The sequence below is a fragment of the Zeus faber genome (genome assembly GCF_960531495.2).
Source record: "Zeus faber genome assembly, chromosome: 1".
Taxonomy (NCBI): Eukaryota; Metazoa; Chordata; class Actinopteri; order Zeiformes; family Zeidae; genus Zeus; species Zeus faber.
In genome coordinates this window covers 14,567,744-14,595,546 of record NC_137193.1, presented here as the reverse complement: position 1 = coordinate 14,595,546, position 27,803 = coordinate 14,567,744, and the positions used below count along the sequence as shown (strand labels likewise).

Below are 27,803 nucleotides of genomic sequence, written 5' to 3'. Positions count from 1 at the left end.
TGCCGTGGGACCAGGCGGACACCGAGGGCTACAACCTCCACGTGTCGCCGCGGCACAAGCGGGAGGTCAACGCCGGCGTGTACAAGGGGAAGCGGTGCCGCATGGACTCCTGCTTCGACTTCTCCCGGTGCGAGAAGAACGGCTTCAAAGTTTACGTGTACCCACAGCAGAAGGGGGAGAAGATCTCGGAGAGCTACCAGAACATCCTGTCCGCCATCGAGGCGTCCCGGTTCTACACCTCGGACCCGGGCCAGGCCTGTCTGTTCGTGCTGAGCCTGGACACCCTGGACCGGGACCAGCTGTCCCCGCAGTACGTGCACAACCTGCGGACCAAGGTGCAGAACTTGCCGCTCTGGAACGACGGCAGGAACCACCTGGTCTTCAACTTGTACTCCGGGACGTGGCCGGACTACACGGAGGACCTGGGGTTCGACGTGGGCCAGGCCATGTTGGCCAAGGCCAGCATCGGGACCGAGAACTTCAGACGGGGCTTCGACGTGTCCATCCCGCTGTTCTCCAAGGAGCACCCGCGGAGCGGCGGGGAGCGCGGCTTCCTCAAGTACAACTCCATCCCGCCGTATAGGAAGTACATGCTGGTGTTCAAGGGGAAGCGGTACCTCACCGGCATCGGCTCGGACACCCGGAACGCCCTGCACCACGTCCACAACGCCGAGGACGTGGTGCTGCTGACCACCTGCAAGCACGGCAAGGACTGGCAGAAGCACAAGGACGCCCGGTGCGACAGGGACAACACGGAGTACGACAAGTAAGTTGAAATAAACTATTATTATTATTATTTTTTTTCTAATTGCGCTGAAGGGGTCCCAAGCCTCACCGTGATAACCCCCCCAACTGCTTTGCAAGTTAAATGTCTGGCTGAGGACCGACATCAAAAAGTTGGAAACTACACCTGCCGATAATAAACTGCCAACTAGAAACAGAATAGAAATTCCACTTAAACGGATGAAAGTCGCCTCACACAAAACAACAACCGTTAAACCTTTAATCATATAAACGGCGGAAGAAAACAAAATGTGTATAAAATGACAAGTTGGCCGCGGACCCCCTGCAATTTAATCACTTTAAATGCACATATCTGTATATACATAGGCATATTACCTCAACCTATTCCATTTTATTTCGATTTATTTTTTATTGTATTTTATTCTATATATTTTTTATCTTATTCTATAAGTATTCCACTTACTGTATTACGTTTTAGGAGTCAGTTAGTCGGTCTATTAGAAAGGAATTTTCTACTTTTTATTTTTATTTTATTTTTGTACTTTTTCCTAGGACTTATTGTGTGCTATCACCGGGTGCGTTGCATTACATTTCACTGCATATATGTATGGAAGTATGTATATGTATGTGACAAATAAAAAATCTTGAATCTTGAAATTTCCTCGACCCCCATGGAGGGGGCCGCGGACCGCAGTTTGGGAACCCCTGGTCCAGGCCGTCGTAAACCGATCACAGTTTCAACTTCCGCCGCTTCCTCCCCCCCCAAAAAAACGACTTCGAGCTTCCGGCCCCGGTCAATCCGTGCGCGTGTCCAAGTGCGTGTCCGCGTCCGCGTGTTAGTGGAGCCACGCCGAGGCCGCGCGGACCCACGGGCGGCCGTCTCCCAGGGACCCCCGGACGGGCTGCGATCCCCTCCCTGTGAACCGTGCGGCCAACCCACTACCTCCGCCTAACTCACCCTGACACCAACCCCCACCTCCACAGCCTCACGGAGGAATTCAACCCCAAACTGCGCAGCGCACCGCCTGGATGTGTACGGGCATGTTTGATTTGCCCCCTATACTTATATAGTGCAAATTAAATGAAAGTAAACTCCGGCAGTTGTAATAACGGTGTAAGAGCTGTGTTATTACCGGGCTTGTAATGACTTGTAAACACTAATTCAAGCCGTAATGTAATCACTTGGATGTCTGCGATGCGCTTGGGTTGAATTATGAAGCCGTTTAGGTGAAAACACACACATCCCCGGCAAAGTCTTCATTATCACCCCCCAAAATATCCACCCCGTATTCCCTGCGCCGCTGGGACGGTTGGTGGATCCCTCGATTTCGGAAAGTCTCCCGCCTCGTCTCGGTGTTGATTAATCGGCGCGGTGTGAGTCAACCGTTATATTTGGTGTTGTTAGTTGTTCTGGTGTAATTAGCCTGATTACTGTCAGTGACGCTGGCGGAGGGAGGGGGCGTTGTCCTCAGGTTCACTGCCAGGTTCACCTGTCGCCAAGTGCCGCTGCTTTGATTTGCATTTATTGACTTTCGGATTTAACTCCCGGGTAAACATGGGCATGTAATAGCAAACTCTGTGTGTGTGTGTGTGTGTGTGTGTGTGTGTGTGTGTGTGTGTGTGTGTGTGTGTGTTCAAGAGTGTGTTTTTTTTTTTCCTGTATGCACAGAGCGACTCGAGTGCAAAGGTTCAAACCCAAGGTAGAGAAGTGGTGCAGCATGGAAAGCTAACCTACCCCTTATCTCCATCTAATCAATCAGACACGACAGAGAGGTGTGTGTGTGTGTGTCTGTGTGTGTGTGTGTGTGTGTGTGTGTGTGTGTGTGTGTGCGAGCATAGAGAGAATCTAAAGAGCAGAGTGACCCTTCTTGGAATGAATTCTCCGCCGCTGACACGCCGATAATGCAAAAAACGAGCCCCTTGCTCCAACAAAACCCCTCCACAAGCATGCTCTTGCTTTCCCATTTGTCATTCTCTCTCTCTCTCTCTCTCTCTCTCTCTCTCTCTCTCTCTCTCTCTCTCTCTCTCTCTCTCTCTCTCTCTCTCTCTCTCTCTCTCTCTCTCTCTCTCTCTCTCTCTCTCTCTCCCCCCCCCCCCCGACTCTTGGTGTCACCCCGGAGATATTTGTCATCCATTATCTGCTGTCCGGCTCCGTCCCGCTCCGCTCAAAGCTCCATTTCTCACCCGTCTCCCGTCTGTCACGGGCTCCCGGCTTTTTTTTTTTTTTGCGGAGGATTCCACCGAGGGCATCGCCGCGCCACTTCGCCGTGGATGATGTAAGCGTTTTTTGGGGAAAAATTAGGTCTTTGGCGCTCCTTCCCCACCCGCCTGCAGTCTGTTCTTCAGATCGATATTGGCGGCCGCTTGATGATCTCCTTTCCGGCGTCGATGCCGCGTCCGATTTCCCCCTTTGGCCCCAAAGAGTCAATCAATCCAGATTCGTCTTTACACCGCGTGCGCTACAGTTGGAGCCGTGGGTTTATTATGGGCTGTGTTTTAAAAAAAAAATTTAATCTGTGTCTCTCGGGAGCTGATTCTACCGTTCTCTCGCAAACACTAAAGTCGTCTCTCCTCACTCTCCGGTGGTTTACCTCCCCGAAAAACCGAGCCTGTGATTAGTGACTTAAACCACTTTCCAGCCATTATTCTATTCAGTGGAAAAAGAGCATTTGGCCAATAAACATGAACCCGGGGCTTATCCAACTCGACGAAGGGACCCGCTTGATTTAATCAAATGGACGCAATTTGTTTTAATCAAATTGAAACACCTTTGGGTACCGGCCTACACTTTTTGGAAAACGCTGACGTGGCGTTTTTTTTAAGGTCATTTGCCAGCCAGCCAGTCAGCGTTGGTTCTAGTAGCCTGTTCGCACAAAGGATAGCAGAGGAAACGGTAGAGGAGCGAAGAAGACGAGAAGGTGACTTGAGGAATGTTTCCCACGTGTTGGAGCAGCTGTTTAGGGCTCGGGAAAAGGGAAAGCTGCCAAGGCAGGCTGACTTACTGAACTCTGTACATACCTGGATGCTTTTCATCGCTCTCACTGTTGAAACACGGGGCGGGGGTTAGATGTGACAGGACATGCGCCCCCGTCACACCCGCTCCACCGTCTGCAATAAATAAACGTCTCGTCTGATTGAAGCGGCGAGGCTCTAGGGCTGGACCACTGACCAAATCAAATCATTTTACCATTACCTTAATATCGATGGTTTGACGACCCACAGCCAGAGTGTCGTCCAATCGTCGAAAGCTCCAATAGTCACGGAGTATTGGCGCTTTCACCAGAGGACCAACCATCAGTCGTGTGGATATTGGACTGCAGGTGGAGGCGTTGATTAGAACAGGTAGAAAGCCTTAAAGACTAATTACTGTATAACTATATCTAACTATATCAATATCCCAATATTACGATTACCAAAATCGCAGACCTTGTCTAGTCACTATTACATCTCAGTACTCTCACAATGTTGATATTACAAGGAGATATTGCCCGGGCGCACTCGTTGTTGCTTCAAGACTCCAGGCATCTCGGCGCGGAGGAGTTAAACAGCCCTGGGCGTGAAAATGACGCTGCCGAGGTGGGCGACAACCCAAATACAGCCTCCTGCTCTGGTTGCTTGACTTGGCGAGATTTTAAGGGCAACATCCGATGGTTTCCGGGTCGGGTGTGCAGGACAGCACACCGGGCCGGGCGGCGCCGAGAAGAGAAGGCGGAATTACGGCGAGTTGGGGAAAGGTCACACACCCTTTACGTGCAGGTCCAGACGTGTGCCGAGCTCCCGGAGAGCTGCCTTCGCTCAATTGGCTAAATTGATTTTCCTGAGTTGCAATTGCTTCCAACTGGACTCGCTCAGTACTCAATACGTCAAACCGATCCGTCCCCGGGGCTCGGGACAATGCTCCGGGGAGAGGAGGGTGGGGGGGGGGGGGGGGGGGGGGAATCTATTTAAGCGTTGACAATACAAGTTAGGCGGGTCAGCGCCGTCACGCCGCGACACGTCCAGACAAACCGACCGTTTCTTCACCCAGGACTGGAAGCGTTCAGTTTGTTTCCCTTTCCTGGAAGCCGAATCAGCGTTCGTCCACTCGACTTCTCATTTCGTTTTTTTTTTTGACCATTGCTGCGAGCCGCAGGAGCCGCTTGTGCGTTCTAATAATTAAAATAAAAAGTGTGCTACGATTGAATGAAATTATCTATTTTTCAATATGTCCACTTGATTCGGCCACTTGAGAGGGCGGAACAGAGACCGGCAGCTTGTGAGAAGTGGCGCTACGCACCGGCAGGCGCTCCATAAGAGTAGTTAACGTACTGGGTATGATTTGGATTGTGATATCGAAGATAACATAATAATGTTGAACGCAACAGGATGCTGTGATATGATGAATTGAATCAGGGGAAAAAAAAGTCCGATTCGAGAAGAACATCCAGAGCGGACGCAGAGGGCGGAGGGAGACGCACTTGCAGCCGTGTTGAAAAGTTTGGCTCTTACGGCTCCCAAGGATTTCTTTTATCCATGGAATGTTCTGTTTATATTTATTCCACTACAAAAAACCCAACATTATTTATAATGGAAAAATGCGACTGGACTCAAAGTTACTGATTGAGATGAAAAGTGTTTTCCTTTCCAAATCAAGACTCGATCGTCTGACAATAGCACAGTGTCGTCAGTGCTGGGGAAAAAAAAAAATACATGTGTTTAAATCCAAAACAACTTGGAAGTAAGTAGAAAACGGGGTGAAAGGAACCGTGTACGCCCCTTTACACCCAATGATTGAATATTTAACTGGCTTCATTGTCCATATTGACTTTGAGAGAGGGAGAGCGAGAGAGAGAGAGAGAGATTTATTTCAACATTTTCTCCAGTTCACAGTCGAAGACATAAAAAACAACAATCTGCTCAATAAAAAAAACAAAACCTAAACGTTAAAAACAGACTGGAAGCACACCAGCGTCCCCCACCAGCGAACAGATGACGTCATTAAAACACCAAAGCTTGATGAAAACATCCAGACTCTTCATCAGTTTGTGAAAGTTAAAATCAATTAAGACTCGGGCCCTGACCAACGCCACAAACACTTTTCCAAAAATCCTTTCCTTTCCAGTTTGCCTCTTCTCGTGATGTAGATCGCCATCTTTGCTTCCCCTATAAAAAAGTTCAACAGTCGCCATTTCTCTGCGTTGGTTCTGTAATATTTAACCCCGCCAATAAAAGCATTTTTGGACCACTCTTCTTTAAAGGGGTTAAAACACTAAAAAGCTCTAAAAGTCTGTCGTACTCTGGAAAACAGTGGAAAAATCGACTCTGGCAGTTTACAAAACGGACATTCATTTTTGACCATGGGATTAAAAACAGAAACAAAACAATTGACTGCTATGGCTCCATGTAGGACTCTCTATTGGAGGTCCCCCGTCCTTTCATTGGAGGGTGCTTTGTAAAAGCTCCTCCACCACGGCGCCTCCTGTCCCGCCACCTGGAGCCGTCCCCTCCAGTGTCTTGCCGCCTTTCCTGTCCTTTCCTGTTTAAAACCACTACACACTCTTTATAAAAAGCTTTCCCACTGCCTGTGTGCAAGTCCAGTTTTGTCCAAAGTGCCTTGTGCACTAGCTTCCCAGAGGACCCCTCCAGGTTGGGAGTCAGGGTCATCTCCGGGAAGGGATCCTCCGGGTTCGGATCCTCCGCCCCTTCCCCGTACTCCTTGAGCAGGGCCAGTTCCTCCTCTGTAAGTCTCTTTCTCCACCTCTTGAGCACCAGGTGTATGATCCTGGTGGACCTCACCCCCAGCCGCTCTGCCATGACCTCGCCGTCCTGCACGTCGCTCCCTGCCACCGCCCCCCACCTGCCTCAGGGTCAGGACCCCCGCCTCCCTCAGGGTACTCCTCAGTCCTGGAGTGGCCTCATCCTGCACGTCCAGCCTGGATCCTCCGATTACCGGTTCCTCCAGGAGCTAGTGGAGGGAATCTGCGGCTTCCCTTTTCTTTTTTTGAAAACACTCCAGGCTTTAAAAAGTTCATGATGAAAGCGGGGTTAGCCCGATGTCTTTTAAAGACTTGTGTCCATTAAAAACAACGAGCTGTCAAGCCCCATCTTCCCAGTCCTTTTTAAGATCAAGCCCGCCACGTCCTTCAAAACATTAAAGTATCCTGTTAAAAACGTTTGTAAAAACTGTAATCTAAAAGTCGCCACTCTGCTTTTAATGTCCACCACACCGTGCCCCCGTTCCTCTTTTGGCAAAAAAAGGTTTTTGTTCCTAATCTGGTGGACGTTCCCTCCCCAAAAAAAGTCCATGAACTCAGCCTATACTTTCCTTATTAATAAGTCTGGTGGTTGGACACAGGCCACTCTGTGCCACAGCTCTGAGGCCACCAGGTTGTTGATGATCAGCGTTCTGCCCCTGTAGGACAGCTGCTGCAGTGCCCACCTCCGTTTCTTTAGTTTGCCCTGTATTTTTCATAAAAGCCCTTCCCAATTCTTCCCCATCATACTTTCATTCCCTAAAAACTCTCCTAAATACTTAAAACCATCTCTTCTCCACTGTAAGCCTCCTGGTAGTTTTAGAAGTCCCCCCCCTCCATCCGCCCACAGCCAATGCTTCACTTTTGTCCCAGTTGACTCTTGCTGCTGATATCAGCCCAAAATCCTTAATGATCCCCTCCAGTTTGTTGATTTCATCCTGCTTTTTTATTAAAACAATGACGTCGTCTGCGTAGGCTGATAAAATGTGGCTTCTTTTAAGACCGTTTAAAAACACACCCTCAATGTTTGTCTTTAATTTACACAGCAATGGTTAGATGCCAGAGAGTACAGCATCCCTGAGAGGGAGCAGCCCTGTCTCACCCCCCTACACACTCTAAAAGGGCCGCTCAGTCCTCCATTGATCTTCAGTACGCTCTCAATGTCCTGGTACAAAACCTGGACCATAGCTATCAGACCTGGGCTGAGGCCGAAAGCCTCCAGAGTTTTTCCAGAAGTAAAGGTGCTCAACCCGGTCAAAAGCCTTTTCCTGGTCTAAAGAAATGAGCCCAGTTTCAACGCCCAAAGAACTAGAGATGTCCAAAATATCCCAAATTAAGGACACATTATCCGGAATAGACCTACCAGGCACACAGTACCTTTGGTCCTGATGGACTACCAGGTGCATCACCTCCCTCAGCCTGTTGGCCAGCGCCCTCGATAGGATCTTATAGTCCATGCACAGAAGGGACACAGGACGGCAGTTCTTGATCTCCCGCAAGTCTCCTTTCTTTGGTAGGGGAGTGATTACTGCGCTCCTGCAGCTGACTGGCAATAGTTTGTCTTTAAAACCTTCATTAAAAAACATTAAAAGATCCTCCCGTAACTCCTCCCAGAACTCTTCATAAAATTCCGCAGGAATCCCGTCGATGCCGGGGACCTTACCTCCCTTCATGCTCTGCAGGGCCGCAGCAAGATCCTGCAGGGTCAGAGGTTCCCCCAGCCCTGCACTGGTGTCTTCTGGGACCCTGGGCAGATTCCCACAAAAGGAGTAAAACAGTTATTTTTGTTCCTCGTACTCACTTTCGTACAGTTGTGTGTAAAAGCTCACGGCTCGTCTCCGGATCTCTTCCGGCCTCTTGAGCTCTTGTCCTGCGTCGGATCTCAGGGCGTGAATGAACCTGCTCTGCCCGTTCCTCTTCTCCGGGCTGAAAAATAACTTAGATGGTGCGTCCGTCAGCGCGGCGCTCTGGAAGCGAGACCGGACCAGCGCCCCCTGAGCCTTGGTGCCTAGTAGGTCTGTGAGAGCAGCTCTTTTAGACTTGAGATCCTTAATATGATCTCGATTTCCAGTGGATTCCACTACACTCTGTAACTCTATGATCTCGATTTCCAGTGGATTCCACTACACTCTGTAACTCCACAATGTCAGTCTCCAGATCCTTCATAGATCTGGTGATGTCCCGTGTGACATTGAGAGTGTTGACAGAGCTGCCTTATCTCCTCCTTCCCAGAGTCCCAGCACAGTCAGTGGTGTTAAAATGCCAGTACGCACTTTTAGGCTTTACATTGGTGATAAACGGCAAACAACCAAAGAGTGATCAGTCAAACCAACAGGCATCATTTTACATTCCTTAAAAATGTTAAAATGGTGCTTAAAACAGTAAAACCGGTCCAGTTTCGCCAAAGATCATAAAGTGCCTCTGCAGCGCACCCAGGGTACTGCCTTCTATCCTTGTTGGTTCTCCGCCGTGCGTCTGTCAACTCGTTCTCGTTTGAGAGCTGCCTCATTGCGTTGTGTGATGCTCTGTGGGGCTCACAGTGGTTCCTGTCTAAAGGATCGTTCTCGGTGCAGTTCAAATCTCCTCCTAAAAAACAAAAACTCCTCCGTGTGAACTTTGCCTAAAACACTACTTGAAACCTGGGGAAAAGTAACTCTGTGCGGTCCTGTGGTGGGAGCGTACACGTCTATAAAAACAAATTTATAGTGTTCAAATGTTGCCCTCACCACCATAAGTCTGCCCTCCACCACCTCCTCCACCTCAAAGGATGGTGGGGCAAAGCTCGTAGAAAAGAGAAGAGCCACCCCCCCGCTGGTGGTGCTCTTGTGGCTTAGCACCTCACACTCACCTGCCTATCTTCTGGACCCTCACCCTTCTCCTCCTGTCCTCACCGCCTTTACCTGCCTGCCTTCCAGACCCCCACCTGTCTCCCCCCGTGTCTCCATGCTCACCTGACTGCGTTTGACCTTCACCCGTCCCCTCCTGTGGCTCCACATTCACCTGTTTTTCCCCCTTTTTTTCCTGCCCCTCACCTGCCCCCCTCCTGTGCTCCCTTGTTCACCTGTTTTTCCTTTTTCCGCCCCTCACCTGTCTCCTCCTGTGCCCCCACCTTCACCTGTTTCTTCCCTTTTTCTTTCTGACCTCCACCTGTCTCCTCCTGTGCTCCCCCGTTCACCCCGTTTTCCCCTTTTCTGACCCTCACCTGTCTCCTCCTCCCGCCCCCACCTTCACCTATTTTTCCCCTTCTTGACCCTCACCTGTTCCCTCCTGTGCTCCCTCATTCGCCTGTCCATCCTTTCGCCCCTCGCCTGTCTTGCTGTCTGAGTTCTTTCCTGGGCAATGACCTGACCTGGTGTCCCCTCCCCACCACACCCAAAGCACTTGGTGTCGTCAGAGTTGACAAACACCACGTAGTCGAATTCATCCGCCCTGATTTTAAAGGCGACGCTCGGCTCCGCAGCCCTGTTGTTCAGGATCATCAGGGGCGTGTCTCCTGTGCGACACCGCATGCTTCATCAGCGGGAGAGAGAGAGAGAGAGAGAGAGAGAGAGAGAGAGAGAGAGAGGAGGAGAGAGAGGAGAGAGAGAGAGAGAGAGAGAGAGAGAGAGAGAGAGAGAGAGAGAGAGAGAGAGAGAGAGAGAGAGAGAGAGAGAGAGAGAGAGAGAGAGAGAGAGAGAGAGAGAGAGAGATCCAATGTGTCTCTCTCTCTCTCCAGTTCCCTTTTTTTCCACCACAAAAAAAAAATGAGGTGTGAGAGAAGTGTCTGTGAAAAGTTGACAGATAATGTGTGTGTTCGGCTGAATTGAACCGAGCGCGTTGAGCCAAAGGAAGGACGCGAGGTGTGTTTTTACTTTTTTTTTTTTTTTTTTAATTTTCCCCACATTAGAAGCGTCACCCGGCGCCGCAGCCTTTCCCTTCGCCCCCTCCGTGGTCATCGGCGGGAATCGTCTCACTTTTCCCCTCAGGAATTTCCCCTCAGGAGCACGAGGGGTTGTGAGAAAGTGAAAAGAGGAAGGAGGAGGAGCGCCCCGCCCCCTCACCCCGCTCCATCACAACGTGGAAACAGTGATGTGATTTGGCTGCCGATGCCTCCTCCTCCGCACCTCGCTTTTCCATTTCCCCCTTTTTTACGGTGACGCGCGGGGATGGCATTTCGTCGCCGGGGAACGAGAGGGTGGAGGCGGATCTGGCCAAAGCGAGGAGAGGAGAGGAGAGGAGAGGAGAGGAGAGGAGAGGAGAGGAGGATGAGGATGAGGAGGAAGGGGATAAAAAAAAAAGCAATCCAAATCTCCCCCTTATAACTCTCTCTCCGGTTAAACTGTGTGGAAAGTGGAATTCCCGCTCACCACCTGAATGTCAGTGCCAGCGTCATTTTCGAGGGTGTGTGTGGGGGTGGGGGTGGGGGTGGGGGTCATGTTTCCTGTTTTTTTTTTTTTTTTTTTTTTGGGTTGTTTGTTTTGACTCTTGTCAGATTAATAAACCATGAATATTTCATGGTGGCCCCGGCTCCGCGAGCCACAGAGCTGGCCTGCGATGGAGAACGCTCACGGTGCCGCGGATAACGAGGCGGAATGTGCCGCGGCTTAATTAGGAGGCTTTGATATCCCGTTTCCGGTATATGCTCGGAGGGGGAGATTTTAAGACGAGAAACTAAACAAAATTACCGTTTTATTTATTTATTTATTTATTTATTTCTCTTCCCTTGATTCCCCCTTATCCACTTTTCCTGAACCCTCCGCCGCCCCGAATCCCTCTCTCTCTCCCCCTCTCTGGACTAATCATCTCATTTGCCTCATCTCAGTTGAGTCGTTGAAGCGACTTCTACCTCGTTTTGGTGTTTAGTCAGGGTGTCACCGCTGCGTGACAAACGTCAACAATTCTTAATTACGGGTGTTTTTCTATTTGTATAATTTTTCTTTTTTGTACCGGTTCCTTCCTCGTTGGCAGGAAAAGGGCGTCTTTAATCACAAAGCCTGACGAGCTCCGATACCACCGTCCGGCCTCGCGGAGAGGGCTGCTTGTTTAATTTCCCAATCAGATTGCGATTATTCACCGGGGTTGTTTGGTTTGGCACGTTTCTATCGCGTGCGTTGGAAAAGCCCAAAACACAGGCGGCACGAAATGGAGATAATTGATTACGGTCCGAGCTCGTAGCCTCCGATACCGGTTCAAAGGTCGGTCGTGCAATATGGGAACCGGCATTGTCACCGTATCGCCGGATTAGCTCGACCGTTTCAAGCAAACCTCGCTGCGTTTTCATGTGCGGCTTTCCCACACTCCCTCTGTTTTCTTTGGACGCCCCATAACAACGTCCTTCCAGCTAATGCCGGCTATATCCAGTGCAAATGGACTTTGTACAAGGACGAGCCGACCTGCTGACCACGGCTTGCACTGTTCACACTGCAATATTGGCTTTGTTTGCCGAATTGTGATTGGATGTCAAGTTTGTTTGGCTTGGTGTGTGTGTGTGTCGGTGTGTCGGTGTGTCGGTGTGTCTGTGTGTGTGTGTGTGTGTGTGTGTGTGTGTGTGTGTGTGCGCTTGCTTGCTCATGTGTATACAACTTTATGTGTACATGCTGACTGGGGTCATGACCCCACTGTGACTGGGTCCGGCTCGCTGACCAACTTGGGGGGTGGGATAAACCGTCCCCCTGCCCCTGTGTGACGGGTGGAGGGGGCTGAAAGAGGAGGTTGGCGAGGCTCAGTAAGATGGAGGAGGTGGAACTTCCTACCCGAGAATCCTTTATCTATCAGTGTCTGGCGGAGCGACGGGCTGGTTGCCACGGGCCACGCTGGCTGTCTGGTGGAGGGATTGATCAACCGAGGGGGTCTCCCCTCAAAATGAAAATCAATGATGGTGTTAACAAGGCGGCAGCGGGGGGCTTCCCCCGGTGCATGAGTTGACCCCTCGCCGGACCTGAGCATTGGGGTTTTTTCTTTTTTTTTTTTTTTTTTGTTTTTTTCTTTTGATATAAAAAAAAAAAACGATTTATTATTGCATGGAGGCTGTTTGGTGGTTGTAGCGAGGAAGCGGATGCAGGATTTGTACGTGGTGGTCTTGCGAGGCGCGGCTGGTCCGGTGATTGCGCCGGAGTTGTGGCTCAAGGTTCTCACTTGTATAAACTGTCATACATAATAACAGACACGAGATAATTTAGTTTAATATATCTTATTCTTTGTACATCACCATAGCAACATATCGTCTCATCACATGTCGCTCCCACGACGCTGAAGGGAGCGGGCGGTTCACAGCGTCTCTTTTCGTGGTGCGTTCAAAGTCCTCGGAATCTTTTGACTTTTTTTTGTACACGCAGATGGATCTGCTGATCCAGCGCAGCCATTTAGGAATACTCATTTTTTGAAGAGTGAAAACATTGATTTTTTTTCTTTTCTATTTTTATTTATTTTGTTGTTGTCGAAATGTGCTCAGAGTGCAGCAACGTGTTATTTATTTAATGTCATTTATTTGAATTCAATGTATTTTCATTTATTTTGTTGTGTCTCGGCAGGCCGAGCGAGACAAGACGATACATTGTCAGATTCTTTGTAAGACTCTGCTGTTGATGTTTGGGCCCCCCGTCAAAAGATACTCGCCACCGGGCCTAACAACCTTTCTGGGGGTAAACCTGCAGCGGCACGTCAAGCCAGCTCAGCCTAATTACCCCCTCCCCCCATGAAAGTCAGGACAGGGTGGTCTGAGAGAGAGAGAGAGAGAGAGAGAGAGAGAGAGAGAGAGAGAGAGAGTATTCCGGATCCATCAAAATGATTCTGATGCCTAGCATTCCTAAGTCTCAAAAAGAAACCGGGCCATCAGGGCTTTACTTCAAGGCTGAGGGATGCCCTTGATTTCTGTGTCAAATGTGAAGCTTGTGAAGCGCTTTGAGTCCTCACTGCGATTAAGATCTGCTTGGATGTTCCTAACTCAAGATCCAGATATCTTTACATGCGCTGCAAAACCCGTCTCCTAATGATGCTCCGGCTGCGGGATATGGAAGATTTTTTTTTTTTTTTTTTTATCGCATTATAAAATTCTGAAATGTTAAAATATTCAAGATCCCACGAGCGAGAATATGGTTTGTCGTTTTGCGAATCCGATGCAAAGTTATCTCCCATCAAGAGAAAATTGAGGTTCATCATCTTTAATTCACGCGACAGAATGTACAATTTTAATATGGGGACGTTTGCATTTGGTGGCGGCAACGCGCGAAGACGACAAGCGAGACGGAACGAGCGCCCTGTTTCTTGCGATCTCGGCGATTTCGCCATCTCCATCAGCTACAGCCACAAACGTCGTAGCATTGCCCGCAGCCCCGGCGCGCTCCTTTTCCATCTCCGGCAACGGCGTCTGTTGACTGTAATGTGCGCGGAATTAGATTGAGACGCCTTTTAAGAACCCAAGCTGGGGCGGGGACGGGGGGGGGGATCCCCTGGAGTGAACCCGGCGGGTCACTAACACGCTAAACAATGTTCCGTACCCAGCGCTCGCTCCGACTCTAATCTGACGGCGTGTGTGTTTTTTTTTTTTTGTTTTTTTTCTTTCCCTCCTCCCAAAGAGGCTGCGGCTCTGGAAGTGCTCGTCTAACCAGCCTCGTTGGCACCAACGCCACTCTGAGTCGATGGTGGTGTGTGTGTGTGTGTGTGTGTGTGTGTGTGTGTGTGTGTGTGTGTGTGTGTGTGTGTGTGTGTGTGTGTGTGTGTGTGTGTGTGTGTGTGTGTGTGTGTGTGTGTGTGTGTGTGTGTGTGTGCACGCGCGCGCGTCTTGATCAAAACTAAATGACCCTCCATGTCTGTTTCCTGTCAACTCCAGGCCTTGGGGTGTTTCAGTAGCACCACCGATGGAGGAGGAGGGTGAAGCGGAGGTTTTGTGCTGGCGGGGGGGTGTTTGGCCGGGTTTACGGCCCCTCGGCGGGACAGGTTTTTATTTATTTATTTATTTTTTATGGTCCCGAGAGGCTGTTCGGCAAACACCTCAGCGGCGGCACATCAATGGGGCGGCACATCGTTGACGTCAGCCAGTGGAGCCGACCTTCCCTGCTTCACTTCACGGCAGCGTGAGAGCGAAAGCAAACACTTACCCCTGCGCTGGCTTTCATATTTAAATAGTAATTGGTGAAGGAGGGGGCGGCGGGTGCTTTGAAGAGGCCAATAGCTTAAAAAAGCATTATGTCACTGAGGAATGTGCGTATGGTTGGATGTTTAAGGGGCCGGGGCCTGGAGGGGAGAAAGGGAGTTTTGTTGGAGCGCAGATCGCCGGCCGATCGGACTGGAAGGCCTCCACCCCCCTCCTCCACCCCCTGGTACACCATGCTTTACGGCCCGGTTTGACTTCCCCTCGCGGGGTGTTAAAATTTGGGGCTGCCCCCGGGCGCTCCAAAGGGGTGCTATTGTGCTCAGGTTTGCTCTCCCTTCAGAAGAGTGCCTTGTTGACACCCCTCCACACCCTCCTTTCCGCCGTGGCCCCCACCACCACCACCGCCTCACCCTCTGGGCGCTACACACACACACACACACACCGCCTTTCCCCCCCGCCCCCCTTCACCCCCTCAACCCCGTGTTTACTCATCTTCCTCATCTCTCTCTCTCTCTCTCTCTGGGGCCTTGAAGCCCGGACGTTGGCTGGCAACGGTGGCTGCTCACAGAGCTCCAGCCTGGTTTGGCGGTGACCATGGCACTTGGCGGATCAACAGCTGAGCCAAGAATCAGGGGGGTGGGGGTGGGTGGTGTCATGTCCAGAGAGTGGGTGGATGAATGGACAGAAAGACAGTGGGAAGCAGAAGCAGGAATATAATCATTGGGATTTATTTGTGGTGTTTTTTTTCGGGACGCACGGGTGCATCGGCACGACATCGCAAATATGTAATGATGTGATCGTTTAATGTTTTTCTTCAAACAAGGTTGATGTCATACGGACATGGGTCTCCTACAGGAGCATATACCATCGCTTCACAATCTCATAGCTGGCGGTCAGTCTACCCCCCATGGTTCCCACGTTACGTTCAATTTCATAATGTTACGTTCAGTTTCCAGTTTATTACAATTTGTTTATTGGAAGTTGCGTTTCAAATGATGCCGTTCAAATTTAGTTTTTCAATGCGATGATTGAAGTTGAGCAATTAAAATTCAAATATAAATGATTTCAAATTCAGTTTCTAGTGCCACATTTTTCTGCCCATAGGCAGCTATGTCACATCCGGCTGCAAAAAGTTAAATTATTTTAACTTTGATTATTGATTTGGTTATTATAATTTCACCGCTTTTCTGTTCACTTTTAATTTAGCTTTTTATCAGTGTTGTTTTTTGTCGGACTATGCAAGTACTGAAAAATTATATCGATAGCAGGCTAAAAAGGCTTTTGAAACAGTTATTTTTTTTCCAACGATAATCTTAATAATCAAATGTATATTATTACATATTAGAGTTAGTTTCATTTGTTTGATTGAATTTGTGCTCATTCACAGACAGTGTGATGAAGGGCTGAAAGACTTTTTTTATGACGACGATTTCTATGCGTCCCCGGCACAAAAGGTGACCATCTGGAAGGTCAGATCATTACCTCTCCCTCTGTCTTTTTCCCCCTTTTTTTTTTTTTTTTTTTTTTTGTTGTCTCTCACCTTCTCACGCGGCTTCCTACCATTTAAAAGAGGTCTACATCACACATCTGTCTCACACATCTGTCTCACCCCGCTTCCACACGGAGAAGCCTTACGGAAAGAACCCCGCCGAGCGTCTGACCCGCCGTGGGGATGATGCGTCACCGCAGGAACGAGGACGGCTCCGTCTGCCTCGGCGTTTGGTGACTCATTTCCCTTGGAAAAGTGCAGTTACATTTCCCCGCAGTGAGTCCAAGGTGGCCCCCGCCACGCCGTCTGGAGTCAGAGCTTCGCGCCGCGCCGCTTGATTTTTTTTAATTTTTTTTTCCTTTTTTTTCTGTTCCTCCTCTCCTCCACCCCTCCGTCGCCAGGCCACGGCACACCTTCCCAAAGACGCGGGGGCATCGGGGAGGGAGGGAGGGAGGGAGGGAGGGAGGGAAGCGGGGTTTGGGAACAGCGGAGAGCGGGGTCAGCCTCGGGCGTAGAATCCGAGCGGGTGGGAGGGGAGGGGCGTAGAGAAGAGGGGGAATGGAGGAGCGGTGGGGCGGCGGGCTTTGTTTCGCGGCTCGCCAGGCGCCGTCCTCTCCCTGCGAGTGGGAGGCCCCGTTTGACTGAACCCGACTGTGTTCTTTTCCCCAGAAAGTCGAGATCCGACAACTCTCTGGATTTATTATTATTTTTTTTTAAATATATTTATTTTTTCACACCCCCGCCCGCCCGTTTGTTCGCCTTCGCAGCTCGCACGGCCAGACACGCTCTCTCTCTCTCTCTCTCTCTCTCTCTCTCTCTCTCTCTCTCTTATTGTGTCTTCCATCCACACGAAACCCACCTCCATTTATCTGGGAAGGGAGAACGTTGGAGGGTAGCGGAGCTGTGTGTGTGTGTGTGTGTGTGCGCGCGTGCGTGCGTGCGTGTGTATGTATTTTTATTTATTTATTTATTTTCTGGGCTGCAATTTGGAGGCACCAGATGTGTTGGAGTTACCCGGGAGGTGCCGCATCGCTGACTAACAACACACACATGTCAGGGCGTGGGCGGCGGGGGCGGCGGGGGCGGCGGCGCTGGCGGCAGCCCCGTCGTGGGGGCCCAGGTGCTGGGGGTCAGAGATTTATTTGAAGAAGGAAGTCCAGGGAGCCCAGATAAGTAACACCAGCCACTAGAGATGGGGTGACGCGCCCGACGCTGCACTCGTGTCGTCGCTAAAGCGCTGAGAGTCCCAAAGGGAGCACCTGCGCTGCATTACGTGGTCGCATTTGAGTGGACACCCGTAAAACTGTTGTCGTGTGTCCATTTGAGTTGTCCGTTGGAAGCTGGAGCGTTCCGGGTTTGCTCCCCTCACTCGAACCGGTGACTTTCTTTCCTCTAAAAAATGTTCTTAACGGGATTAATGGACGGATTACCACCTCTTCAATTCCACTTCAATTCATTTTCCTACATTAAAACCGGATGGCAGTGTCCCAAAGCCGTGAATAAAACTGAATTATTGGAAATAACGATCACACAAGGGATTTAAAAACAATCTCCGTCCTCCCTTGTCATTGACCCTGAGTTTCCCTGCTGTGGCTGTGCTTTTCAGCCTCAATCCAACTTGTCTTTTGCGGGGGGGACAAACCACCGAAATAATACGGTGGGAAAGGGAAGGTGGATTGGCGGAGTTCTCTGGTGCTGTGATGCCTGAAACACGGTCATGGTTTTCAATGTGTGGGGTGGAGCCCAGGGACAGGCTCTACCAATTTGGGAGGATGCGTCTTTATTTATTTCTTTATTTTTAATGGGCGGTTTTGACGTTTTGAAAGAGCTTACATATCGGAGCACGAGGCTGAATGTCCCACGACATTTTTGAATGAATTACACCTGTGTACGTTCGTCGCGCGGGTTATTTTTGTGTTCCAAGTCAAGGCCCGGCGTGTGTTTGATGTGCTCTATATTGAGGTGAAAGGTCACATTCTCCACAGCTTCCTTGGAGGGACAGTGTGTGTGTGTGCGTGTGTGCGTGCGTGCGTGCGTGCGTGCGTGCGTGTCCGAAGTGGGTCCTTCTGTTTGCCACCGGGCCCAGTCTGGGGTTTCTAGGCTATCTGGTGACTCGGGGTATTCTCTCCCAGCTGCATAGCTCTCTATCTATAAACACACTGTCGTTTATTTGGGATTGCAGTCTTTTTTTTTCTTTTTTTTAAAGGGACTGGAGCGAGGCGCCGGTTTGAATATAAACCAATGCCTGCATACATTTTGAGAGTAGAGTCGTCGCTGAGGTGTTCTTGGTAGTGTTTGGCTAGATCCGTGAATTCTGCGGCCTATGCCGAGGAAAACAAGCAAAAAAAAACCAAAGTAAAACCACCCACTGTGACCTATTGTGATTGCAGCTTTTCGGGGGTGGGCTATAGGAGCATGTCCTTCAAGTTCAAAATAAATCAACCCCCAACTGGCCCTGCAGCGCCGCCCTCTTCCCCTGTCAATCAACCGCCGCAGTGCCAGTACATAGCCAGTCTGTCGTCAACATATTTCAAAAGATAAATGAGACTGAGACTGAGGAGGGAGATGGTTATCAAATGTTTTTTTATTCATACTATTCTTCATACTATTTCACTCCAAAACTGATCAGAAGGAGCAAACTTGGTCGTGGGGGGGTTGGAGACACTAGGACGGTTCTAATTGGCGGGAAAGGCGGGAAGCGATGGTGGCACCCCGGTAGATCCACGTGGTGTTAATAAATCATCTGCCGGGAACGTTGGGGTGTTTTTCACGTCCAAAAATCTGAGTCAACGTGGCTTCCATACGAACTAATCTGTTGATATAGTCGGCGTGGCTCTAGGACACAATGAAACGACGATTGAGTGAAAGGAGAATTCTTGTGTTTATCAACCTGAACCTTATCTTGTAGTCATTGGGACCCACGCGGATCATCCAAGGCGTCCGAATCGTTTAAATTGATCCGTTATTGCGAGAACAGCTTCAGCCCACTGCAGCGCTCACAAGTAACCCCTCGCGCTCCGCATCGCGGCTCGGCTGAAGCTTTCCTCTCGGCGCCGGATCAATTTATACGATTCCCGTGCCAGTCGCTGGGGTTGACTCCCAGCGGTTTTGGGGCGAGGAATGAGGTTTCGGGGCGAGACGATTCCGCGGCTTTCCTTTAAGTCAGCAAGTGCGTGGGCCGGACGGCAGAGATGAGCTGTGCTGTCTGAGCGCTGTTTGCCTTGTGGAGGACGTGAGGATGGTCAGAAGCACGAGCAAGTATGTGCTATGTTTGCACTGCAGTCTGGTGTGTGTGTATGTGTGTGTGTGTGTGTGCGCGCCTTTGCCTAAAATCGTGTGAGTGCACCCTCGCACGGCCGCCATGGCGCAGCGTTATCCCTCACCTGCTCGTGTGTGTTTTTCCCCCGGCCAGGTTGTGCTGATTCCGAGGTGTTTCCCATCCCACTCGTCCCTGCTGCTTCCTCCTCCTCTTCTTCTTCTTCTCGGGCCCTCTGGCGTCCCACCCTTCTCCCCTTGCACCGCTGCTCGCCGGCATCTTGTATGGCGAAGGCCTCGGCGCTCGCTCTAACTGAGGCCGCTCATGTGGAACTCCCTCCGGAAGCCACAGGAAATGAATAATTCATCGGCGAGGGTTTTCATTTATTCATGTATTTATATATATTTTTTTCTCCTTCTCCGTCCTAAGTAGCGTGTTCACACATCCCCTCTGACACACAAACACACATATTTGTGCGCGCACGGCGCTTGGCTCGGAGCCTCCGCTTCTTACCTTTATTTCCATTCAACTCTGTGGAAGCAAACTACTTTTTTTTGTTTTTTTTGTTTTTTGTTTTCCTGGGGGGGGGGGGGGGGTCGGGAAAAAAAAAGTAAAAAAAAAAAACCCAAAAAACAATAAAAAAAAAAATAAAAAAAGAAAGAGTGAATCCGCTGAGCTCACGCGGTCGGGGGAGCGGAGGAGATTCATTATTCAATTGCGTTTAATGCGGAGCTGGGCCAAGCGCGGCCTCCGTTGCCGCCGGCGACTCTGGATGCTGATAACCCTTTTAGACTGAGACGCAGGGGAATTGTGTTGTTTATTTATTTATTTTCACCCCCCCCCCCCCCCCCTTTTTTTTTTTTTTTTTTCTCGGGAGAATTATTCACTAAAAAGAAGGAAATAAATAAATGAAGGTCGGTCCGCAGCTCCACCAGTGGCTTCCTCCATATCTATGGGGCCGACTGGGGACCGGGGGGCTCTGAAAGCCGCGTCGTTATGTGTGTTTCCATCTTTAATTCCCCGCAAACTCGTTGAGTAAAACCTCCAACGATGATTGAATGTTGTTGTTTTTTGTAGTTTTTTTTTTTTGTTTGTTTGTTTGTTTTGCCTTTTCCTTCAAGAAGCCCTTGCTTTCTGCCACTTCCTCCGCCCTAAAACCGCGTCCCTCGTTATCTAAATCTATCGGCGCCGGCAGGAAATTCAATAAAAGGTTACGCTGGAAACCACGTTCGTCCGCGTTTGGAGGAGTTGCAAAAACCAGTTTGGTCAGTGGAGAGGAGGATTCTACGCAAGGGGTCAGTTCGTCGTCGTACCTTCCAGACCGGCGGGAAGTAAAGCTCCAAACCTTTCTTTAAGTGCAAATCCATGACGTTCTCCCACAAGTCCCACAATTCAATGCAAAACTGCAACATAACAGAAGTTTTTCCTCTATTCATTTATTTTTTTATTTTTATTTTATTTTTTATCACTCAAGCTGCTATTTTTACTTCTTGCCCAATCTTTGCGTTCTTGCAGGGGAAGGCGGACCCCGCCACCAACAATTCAAACCGCATATAGAGGAGCACGTGGACAACACAAACACATTGAATGGCCGTTTCTAGCAAAGTGTCAGCCAAACAAAGTATCAAAGATTGTTTTTTCAACAAAAGAATCAAATGGTTTACCACTTTAAAATCCCTCATACGGCGTTTAATACCTGGCTGTGCGCTCCATAAAAAGTCTCATTTTCACCGAGCCAACATGATCCGCCGGCGGGCGGTGAACCCGCCGGTGAAAAGCCCTTTTTCAAACGCGTCCCTCCAGGTCCCCCCCGAGGGTCCTCGCTCGCGCAAACTTTTTGGGCCGGGCCCCTCCCGCTCATCTGGAGTTAAAAGGAGGATTAGCATCGGCCGCTCCCTCTGGTTATCAAACCACCGCAAAGCCGTTCCACGTCGCCCGTCCTCTTCCCTGGATTACGCCCTTTGTCTGGACCGGCGGGGCGTGACCGAGCCCTGCTCCCTCGCACCCGGGCCGCCACGCACAGCACAGATCACATGTGGCATAGCTGCGTGCCATTTGGGCGTCCGTCGGTATTTGTACTCCTCCGGCGTGACGTTATAAACGCCTCGAGAAACTCTTCATATCCATTTCGTATTCCCCCCCGCCCCTATTCCGTGCATTATGCAAGCGTTATTTGGATAAAGTCTCTTTGAAAAGTTTAATGAATAATTCATGAGGCGGTTGGTGTTTTGAGCATGGAGAGCTGGTTAGGGGGACGCTGTGAGACGCGAGTTCAGAGGAGTGTATCGCCAACTTGGTATAGAAACCATAGAAAAAAAACCGGGAGCAACGCGAACAAGCGTCTTGTGCTTGGGAGAGTATTTGCCGGAGAACGGAGTCGGGAAATTGCCGTTCTAGTTTGCGTCGAGGTTTCATTATTTCGGCCCCCCAGGAGATTTGCTTAAACATAAAGCTCATTTGTTTTTTTTGTGTTTTTGTTTTTTTGTTGCTGTTGTTGCCAAAATTCCTCTCTTCCTTCCTTCCTTCCTGCCTTTTCGTTCCATCCTACTGGAACCCGGAGACAGCGCCGCCGCCCCTCGGGGCAGGGACGCCCGTTAACAGAATCGCTGACTGGTCGGCGAGTTAATAACTGTTCATATCAGCCGTACAGGAGTGTCACTGATAGATGGATCTGACTCTTGCATTGACTCGGTTGCCTTAAAGGGGCCAGCGCTACGCACGGAAATCCACTGTTTGGTGAACAGTATGAAGGCACTAAACCCGAGACGTCAGAGCCGTCGTTTCTCACGCCCGTCATCAGATTAACATTCTCTTCTCTCGTGCTTCGTCACACGGAGGGCGACGCTCCCACGTCCCTCCTTTGTAATTCATGTTCTGACGTGCCGCTTCGCCGGTCACAAGATGCAACTCGGGAGTGGAGACCTCCGGCCTCCCGGCTGGGTTGGCGGTCTCCGCCCGCGGGCCCCACGTCGCCTTTGTGAATTTCGATGCGTTTTATTTTGGGTGTTTTTTTGTGTTTTTTCTCAGGCACCCTTCTCCCTGACTAAGAATCGCAGTTAATTCACATTCATCTTTCTAGCGCCCTAAAGTACCTCCGCTACCGCCGGCGATGGAGAGTCGCAGAGAGGGAGGCGGGGGGGGGGAGCGGGGAGAGAGAGGGTGTGGATGGGCGCATTTAATTTGTTGCCTGGGACCGACATTGCCAAGAAAGCGGCATCGTGACAAACAAGCGGCGGCCAAACAACTTTCCGCTCGGTGCAGGCGCTGTAGCAGAGCTGGAACACATTCAGGAAGCTTTAATGACCAATCCCAGCAAAGAGCCCATCGACAATTCAGATCAATATATCACCCCAAGTCTGTGCATGTAGTCGATGGTCTTTTTAAGGCCGCACCGGGGAGCCGTAGTCTGCCTCCGCTCTTGCCAAAATGAGGCCAAAAGTGAGACGAGTGTTTGTCTATAAAGGGGAGGTTCCAGGCGGGTTCCCCTCGCGACCCGGACGGAACACGCGTGCCCCGAGCAACGCACGCCGCCTAGATCTGTCGTCGATCGCCGGGCGTCCGCTACAGCCGCCGCGTGCTCTTAAACCATCCTAAAAACAAAGGGTTCAGAGGACACACCTCCCCACGGCCATCGAGAGGGGGATTCTTCCCCTTTTTGGGATTTTTTCTAGTGGAATCGTTGGTTGCCCCTCTTGTGTCTTTGTCGCTGTGCTTATCGGTGTATTCTGCCACATGGGAATTGAATGCCATTTGGACCCAATGTAGGTTGTCGAAAGAACGGCCTTTTTTAAGGTGTCGCGGGTCGGTCTCACTTAGATGATCTCACGGCGAACAAGATTCAAATTTTGGGAGACAATCAGTCCGAACACAAAAATACCAAATTCACAGACACAATCTCAATTACAGTAGTTGCGTGAAGATCTTCAGCCATTAGACTTTCTGCCTGCAATAATTCACACTTCTTTTACTGTGTGCGTGTGCGTGTGCGTGTGCGTGTGTGTGTGTGTGTGTGTGTGTGTGTGTGTGTGTGTGTGTGTGTGTGTGTGTGTGTGTGTGTGTGTGTGTGTGTGTGTGTGTGTGTGTGTGTGTCAGAGCTGTGAGCTATGGAGTTCCCTTTGTTTTTTTTTTTCTTCGACCCAGAGGCATTGTGGGAGACTGAACTAGACTCCGAAATTGAATCACTCTCGGAGGAAGTTCTCCTCCTGAACTGTCACATTCCATCCAGTTCTCTCTCTTACTCTCACTCACTGACTCACACACACACACCACCCACCTATGGGGTGTCATGGGAAAGCTCTCTCTCTGTCTGCCTTCCAGCACTGCTCTGGATGTGTGGTGGCGTAGTGCCGGCTGGTTTGGTCAAATGACTCGTTTGGGTACAAGGCAGTTAGTTAGTGACCTCATGCCGTGACCTGCTGTACCTCATTATGGAGAAGTGCTCGTGTTAGCGGGCTTCCCCTACTTGTCAACGCTGGATATTTTGCACGGAAACTCTGCGTCAGACTTGGAGTAACCTCTGCCTGGCCATTACCAGTCTTGTCATAGCTTCTCAACTCATTTGTCTGTCTGCCCGTCTCTCTCTCTCGCTCTCTCGCTCTCCATTCTGTCTCTCTGTCTCCTTTACATTCCACCGGTTCTAGGTTCTGCCCCGTGGCCGGTTTTGTAATTACGTAGGGGGAAAGGGAGAGTGCGTTCGGGGCGACAGGAGGCTGAATGGCTGGGCCGCGCCGCCGCCGCCCGAAGGCCGAGCGTTTGTGCCAGTAATTTAGCACATGGGCGCTCCGGCCGCGGGGGGGGTTATTGTAGCTGCCGCGCTCCACTGACCCCAATGCCCCCACCCCCCCCGAAAACTCACTGGCCGCCAACAATGGACCGGCAAATGAGAGCGGCCAGAGGGATAGAGGGGTTGGTGCAAGAGGAGATTGTGGGAAGAGGAGATTAACAGGGTGAGAAAGCAAGGGGAAACCAGAAAGACGGGTACATTTAAATGTGGGGGAGACGCTCCCCCATGCACCGCTGGCCACCCGATCAGACCCGGGTTGGGGCGGGGCCAAGGCGCCTGGTGTTTGGCACAGCAGGGACACACTCGGACCAGTGGAGATGCACCGCTTGCATAGGGCTGGGTGATATTGCCAGAACGATACTTTGGACTAATACCTGAAAATGGTGGGGGTAAAAAATAAAAAAATAAAAAAATATTAATGTGGACATTATGACTAAGCAGGTAGCGTCATTGGTTGGAACAATGTCAATGTAGTTTAAAAAAAAAATGCATTACTTTCCTGTAATGCAGCAAAAAGTATGACATTTAACTATATTATGATATAACGATCAACCGACTCTCATATCATGATTTCAGTACTATATCAATATGTCACCCAACCCAACTGGTGCACAGAAGGGCTCTCTGTAATGGCTGATTCCTTTATGGATGCTTCACATTTTGGTGAATTGCTTCATTTCTGTCTGCAGAAATGGGAGTAAATGCATGCATACCTTCTATAGTACACTTCATATTAACATGAAAAGATATCTGATATGACTCTATTGAGTTGTGTATTGGGTTAGTTAATGAAAACATTCACTTCAGGCCAAGTCCCCCCGAGTCCTGGGAGAGCAGAGGGCCCAGGACCAAATGGCCAGAATAGCCAAGAGAAGAGAAAGAGGAAAAGAAGGGAAGCAGCAGGAGGAGGAGGAGGAGGAGAGGCTGCGAGGGTTTGTTTTGGGGCGACAGCGTGTGTCTGGCCAGGAGCAGCTCAGACCACAGGAGGCCTCGGTGCACGGCTCAAACACACAACACGTGCGCTACCGAAGGCCTGGCCGACCACAGAGCTGCCGTCTGGGGCTGACCAAAACACATGCACACTGTGTGTGTGTGTGTGTGTGTGTGTGTGTGTGTGTGTGTGTGTGTGTGTGTGTGTGTGTGTGTGTGTGTGTGTGTGTGTGTGTGTGTGTGTGTGTGTGTGTGTGTGTGTGTGTGTGTGTGTGTGTGTGTTAAAAAAAAAAAAAAAAAAAAGCCACAACACAGCTGCTTTGGCCAGTGCGGTCAGTGTAAAACCACTGAGATGTTTAAACATCTGTGACTCCATTTCCTTCCCTCCCTCTTTCTTTCTCTTCCCCCCCCAAATCCCTCCCGCGTGCTTCATTGTCTTTTTTACCCAGGTGTCCCGGCTCGGTGCAGACTAATTAGGAGCTATTTTCTGTGTATTAAAAAAAAAAGAAAGAAAAATAATTGCTGTTGATGCAGAAGGCCATTACACAGCGGGCTCCTTTGGAGGCGACTGTAATAAGATCACCGGCCTCAAGGATGAGGGCGGGGCAAAGTGGGACGCAGTGTGCGTGAATGACTAGGCAGGCTGGAAAGTGCATCCAACACACATCACCTGCGTCGTTTAGATCAGTGGTTCTCAACTGTGGGTACGGGGACCCCTTCCTTCCGGGCGGTCCTTCAAGAGGTTCCAGGGGGGGGTCCTCAGCCAAATGATTATTAGTCACACTTCTTCTAGGATGTGCAATAACGACTGCTTTGATCCGAGTTTTTCCGTTATCTCCCTAACTGCGGTGTGGACGGGCCCCAGAAGGGTGTGGAATGGTGGGAACCGCGGCTTCAGATGTGCGCAGGTAACAGGCTGGCACACGCCAATTTCTTATTAGATATTTAGATAAATATTGTGATCGTGCTTTATTCATCACAACAATTTCAGCATTCATTCTTTCAATCACTTTCCAGGGAATTGTTTTGGCCGTTTCTGGCGCTTTATGCTGAACGCTTCACCCTGTTTCTTAAGTGGAAAGGCGACTTGAGACACACACACACACACACACACACACACACACACACACACACACACACACATATATATATATATATATGCGCGATGATTGTTACTCAACACACGATTAATTGTGCAGCTCGGCCCCGGCGCTCAGAACCTTCTGGCTTCCAGCGCCGATGCCAGTACTGCCGCCATCTCCGGGAGCCCTGTCCCCAATCCAGCGCTCAGAGCCTCCTCCTGTCGATTGGTTCTGCCTTGAAAGAAGACTTTGGTCTTTTCACATTCCCCTTTCTCAGCGAGTAGTGATTGTCAGCGGCTGGAAGGAAAGAAAAGGAAAGGAAGGAGGGAAGGAAAGGAAGGGAAGATGGAGGACGGTGCTGAAAATTCCAAATGCGGTATTATTCTGTACACCATGCTGTACCGTCACACTGATGGTTTTTCACCCGAAATCTACAGTGCAGAATAAACAAGTAGCGGAGTCAAAAAGTGGAACATTTTATTGTATTTTTTTTTTTTGGGGAGGGGGGGGCATGGCCTTGTGGATCCCACCGCCGCACCGGGACAGTTTTAGGCTTTAATGGGCCACGAGCCCTGCAGACGACTGTTGGGGAGACAATGAAGGAATATTCGACTTCTGGGGCCAAGGATTTCATCGGAGTGGGATGGTGGCGTTGATGTACTCTCCCCCTCTCTCTCCCTTCTCTCCATCCCCCTCTCTCTCCCTTCTCTCCATCCCCCTCTCTCTCCTTTCTCTCCATCCCCCTCTCTCTCCCTTCTCTCCATCCCCCTCTCTCTCCTTTCTCTCCATCCCCCTCTCTCTCCCTTCTCTCCATGCCTTTTCCTCCTGTGGAAGAAGTGCTCTGCTCCAGTCGGCCGCCCCCAGCCTGTCACCCCCCCCCCCCCGCCCCCGAAAATTCCTCCCTCTCTCCAGTCGGGGATCAAAGCTCCGAGCTCCGCCTGAGCCTGAGCCCAAGGAGTCGCACTCCTTTGGGGCCGAGATCTGCAGGGACTCGACCCTCCTCGCCTCCTCTCACCCTGCCTCCCCTCCACGCGCCCCCACCCCCTTTTTTTTTTTTTTCTCCACGGCTTTGTGTTTTGGATATTCTTTCCATCTCCTCGGCTTTCCCGAGTCCTTGTCACGGTGTAAACCATGCGTCACGCCTCACAAACAACACAAAAAGCAGCTTGGTGTGTGTGTGTGTGTGTGTGTGTGTGTGTGTGTGTGTGTGTGTGTGTGTGTGTGTGTCTGTGTCTGTGTCTGTGTGTGTGTGTGTGTGTGTGTGTGTGTGTGTCAGCCCGGTGAGCGATGGCTCCCAGTAGGACTTGACATGCCGAGCGGTAGGGATGAAATGAACTTACCTTGACCTTCTCGGCAGCTCAGGAATGGGGTGTGTGTGTGTGTGTGTGTGTGTGTGTGTGGGGGGGACGTGGAAGGAACGGGTGGCCGCTAGAATAAAATTAAATTAATGAAAAAGACTGTGGAATATTTTGGCCCGGGGGGGGGGGGGATGATATCATGGGAAGAAATGATGAATGCAGAGCGTTTGTTATGATCCACGAGGGAGGGAATGGATTCTCTGGTCTCGTTCCATCCTGCTTCTCTCAAAGTGCTAAAGCAGAAAGACATTAGGTCGGGGCGCCATTGTTATTTTTAAGAGTTTAAAAGCGGGAGGGGGGGTAGAGTAGAATTTGCTTGGATCTCCGGCTGCTGATGAATATCTCCAAGTTTCCGAAA

General features: G+C 50.2%; 1 protein-coding gene across 1 annotated transcript in view; it reads left to right on the top strand.

Annotated features, from left to right (window-relative positions):
- Window positions 1–27,803, top strand: part of ext1b (exostosin glycosyltransferase 1b) — a 125,666-nt gene that overhangs the window by 252 nt on the left and 97,611 nt on the right. The window contains exon 1 of the mRNA XM_080018978.1: window positions 1–766. This exon is cut by the window's left edge and continues 252 nt beyond it. Within this exon, the coding sequence (XP_079875104.1) occupies window positions 1–766 (766 nt within the window). The remainder of the gene's footprint in view (window positions 767–27,803) is intronic.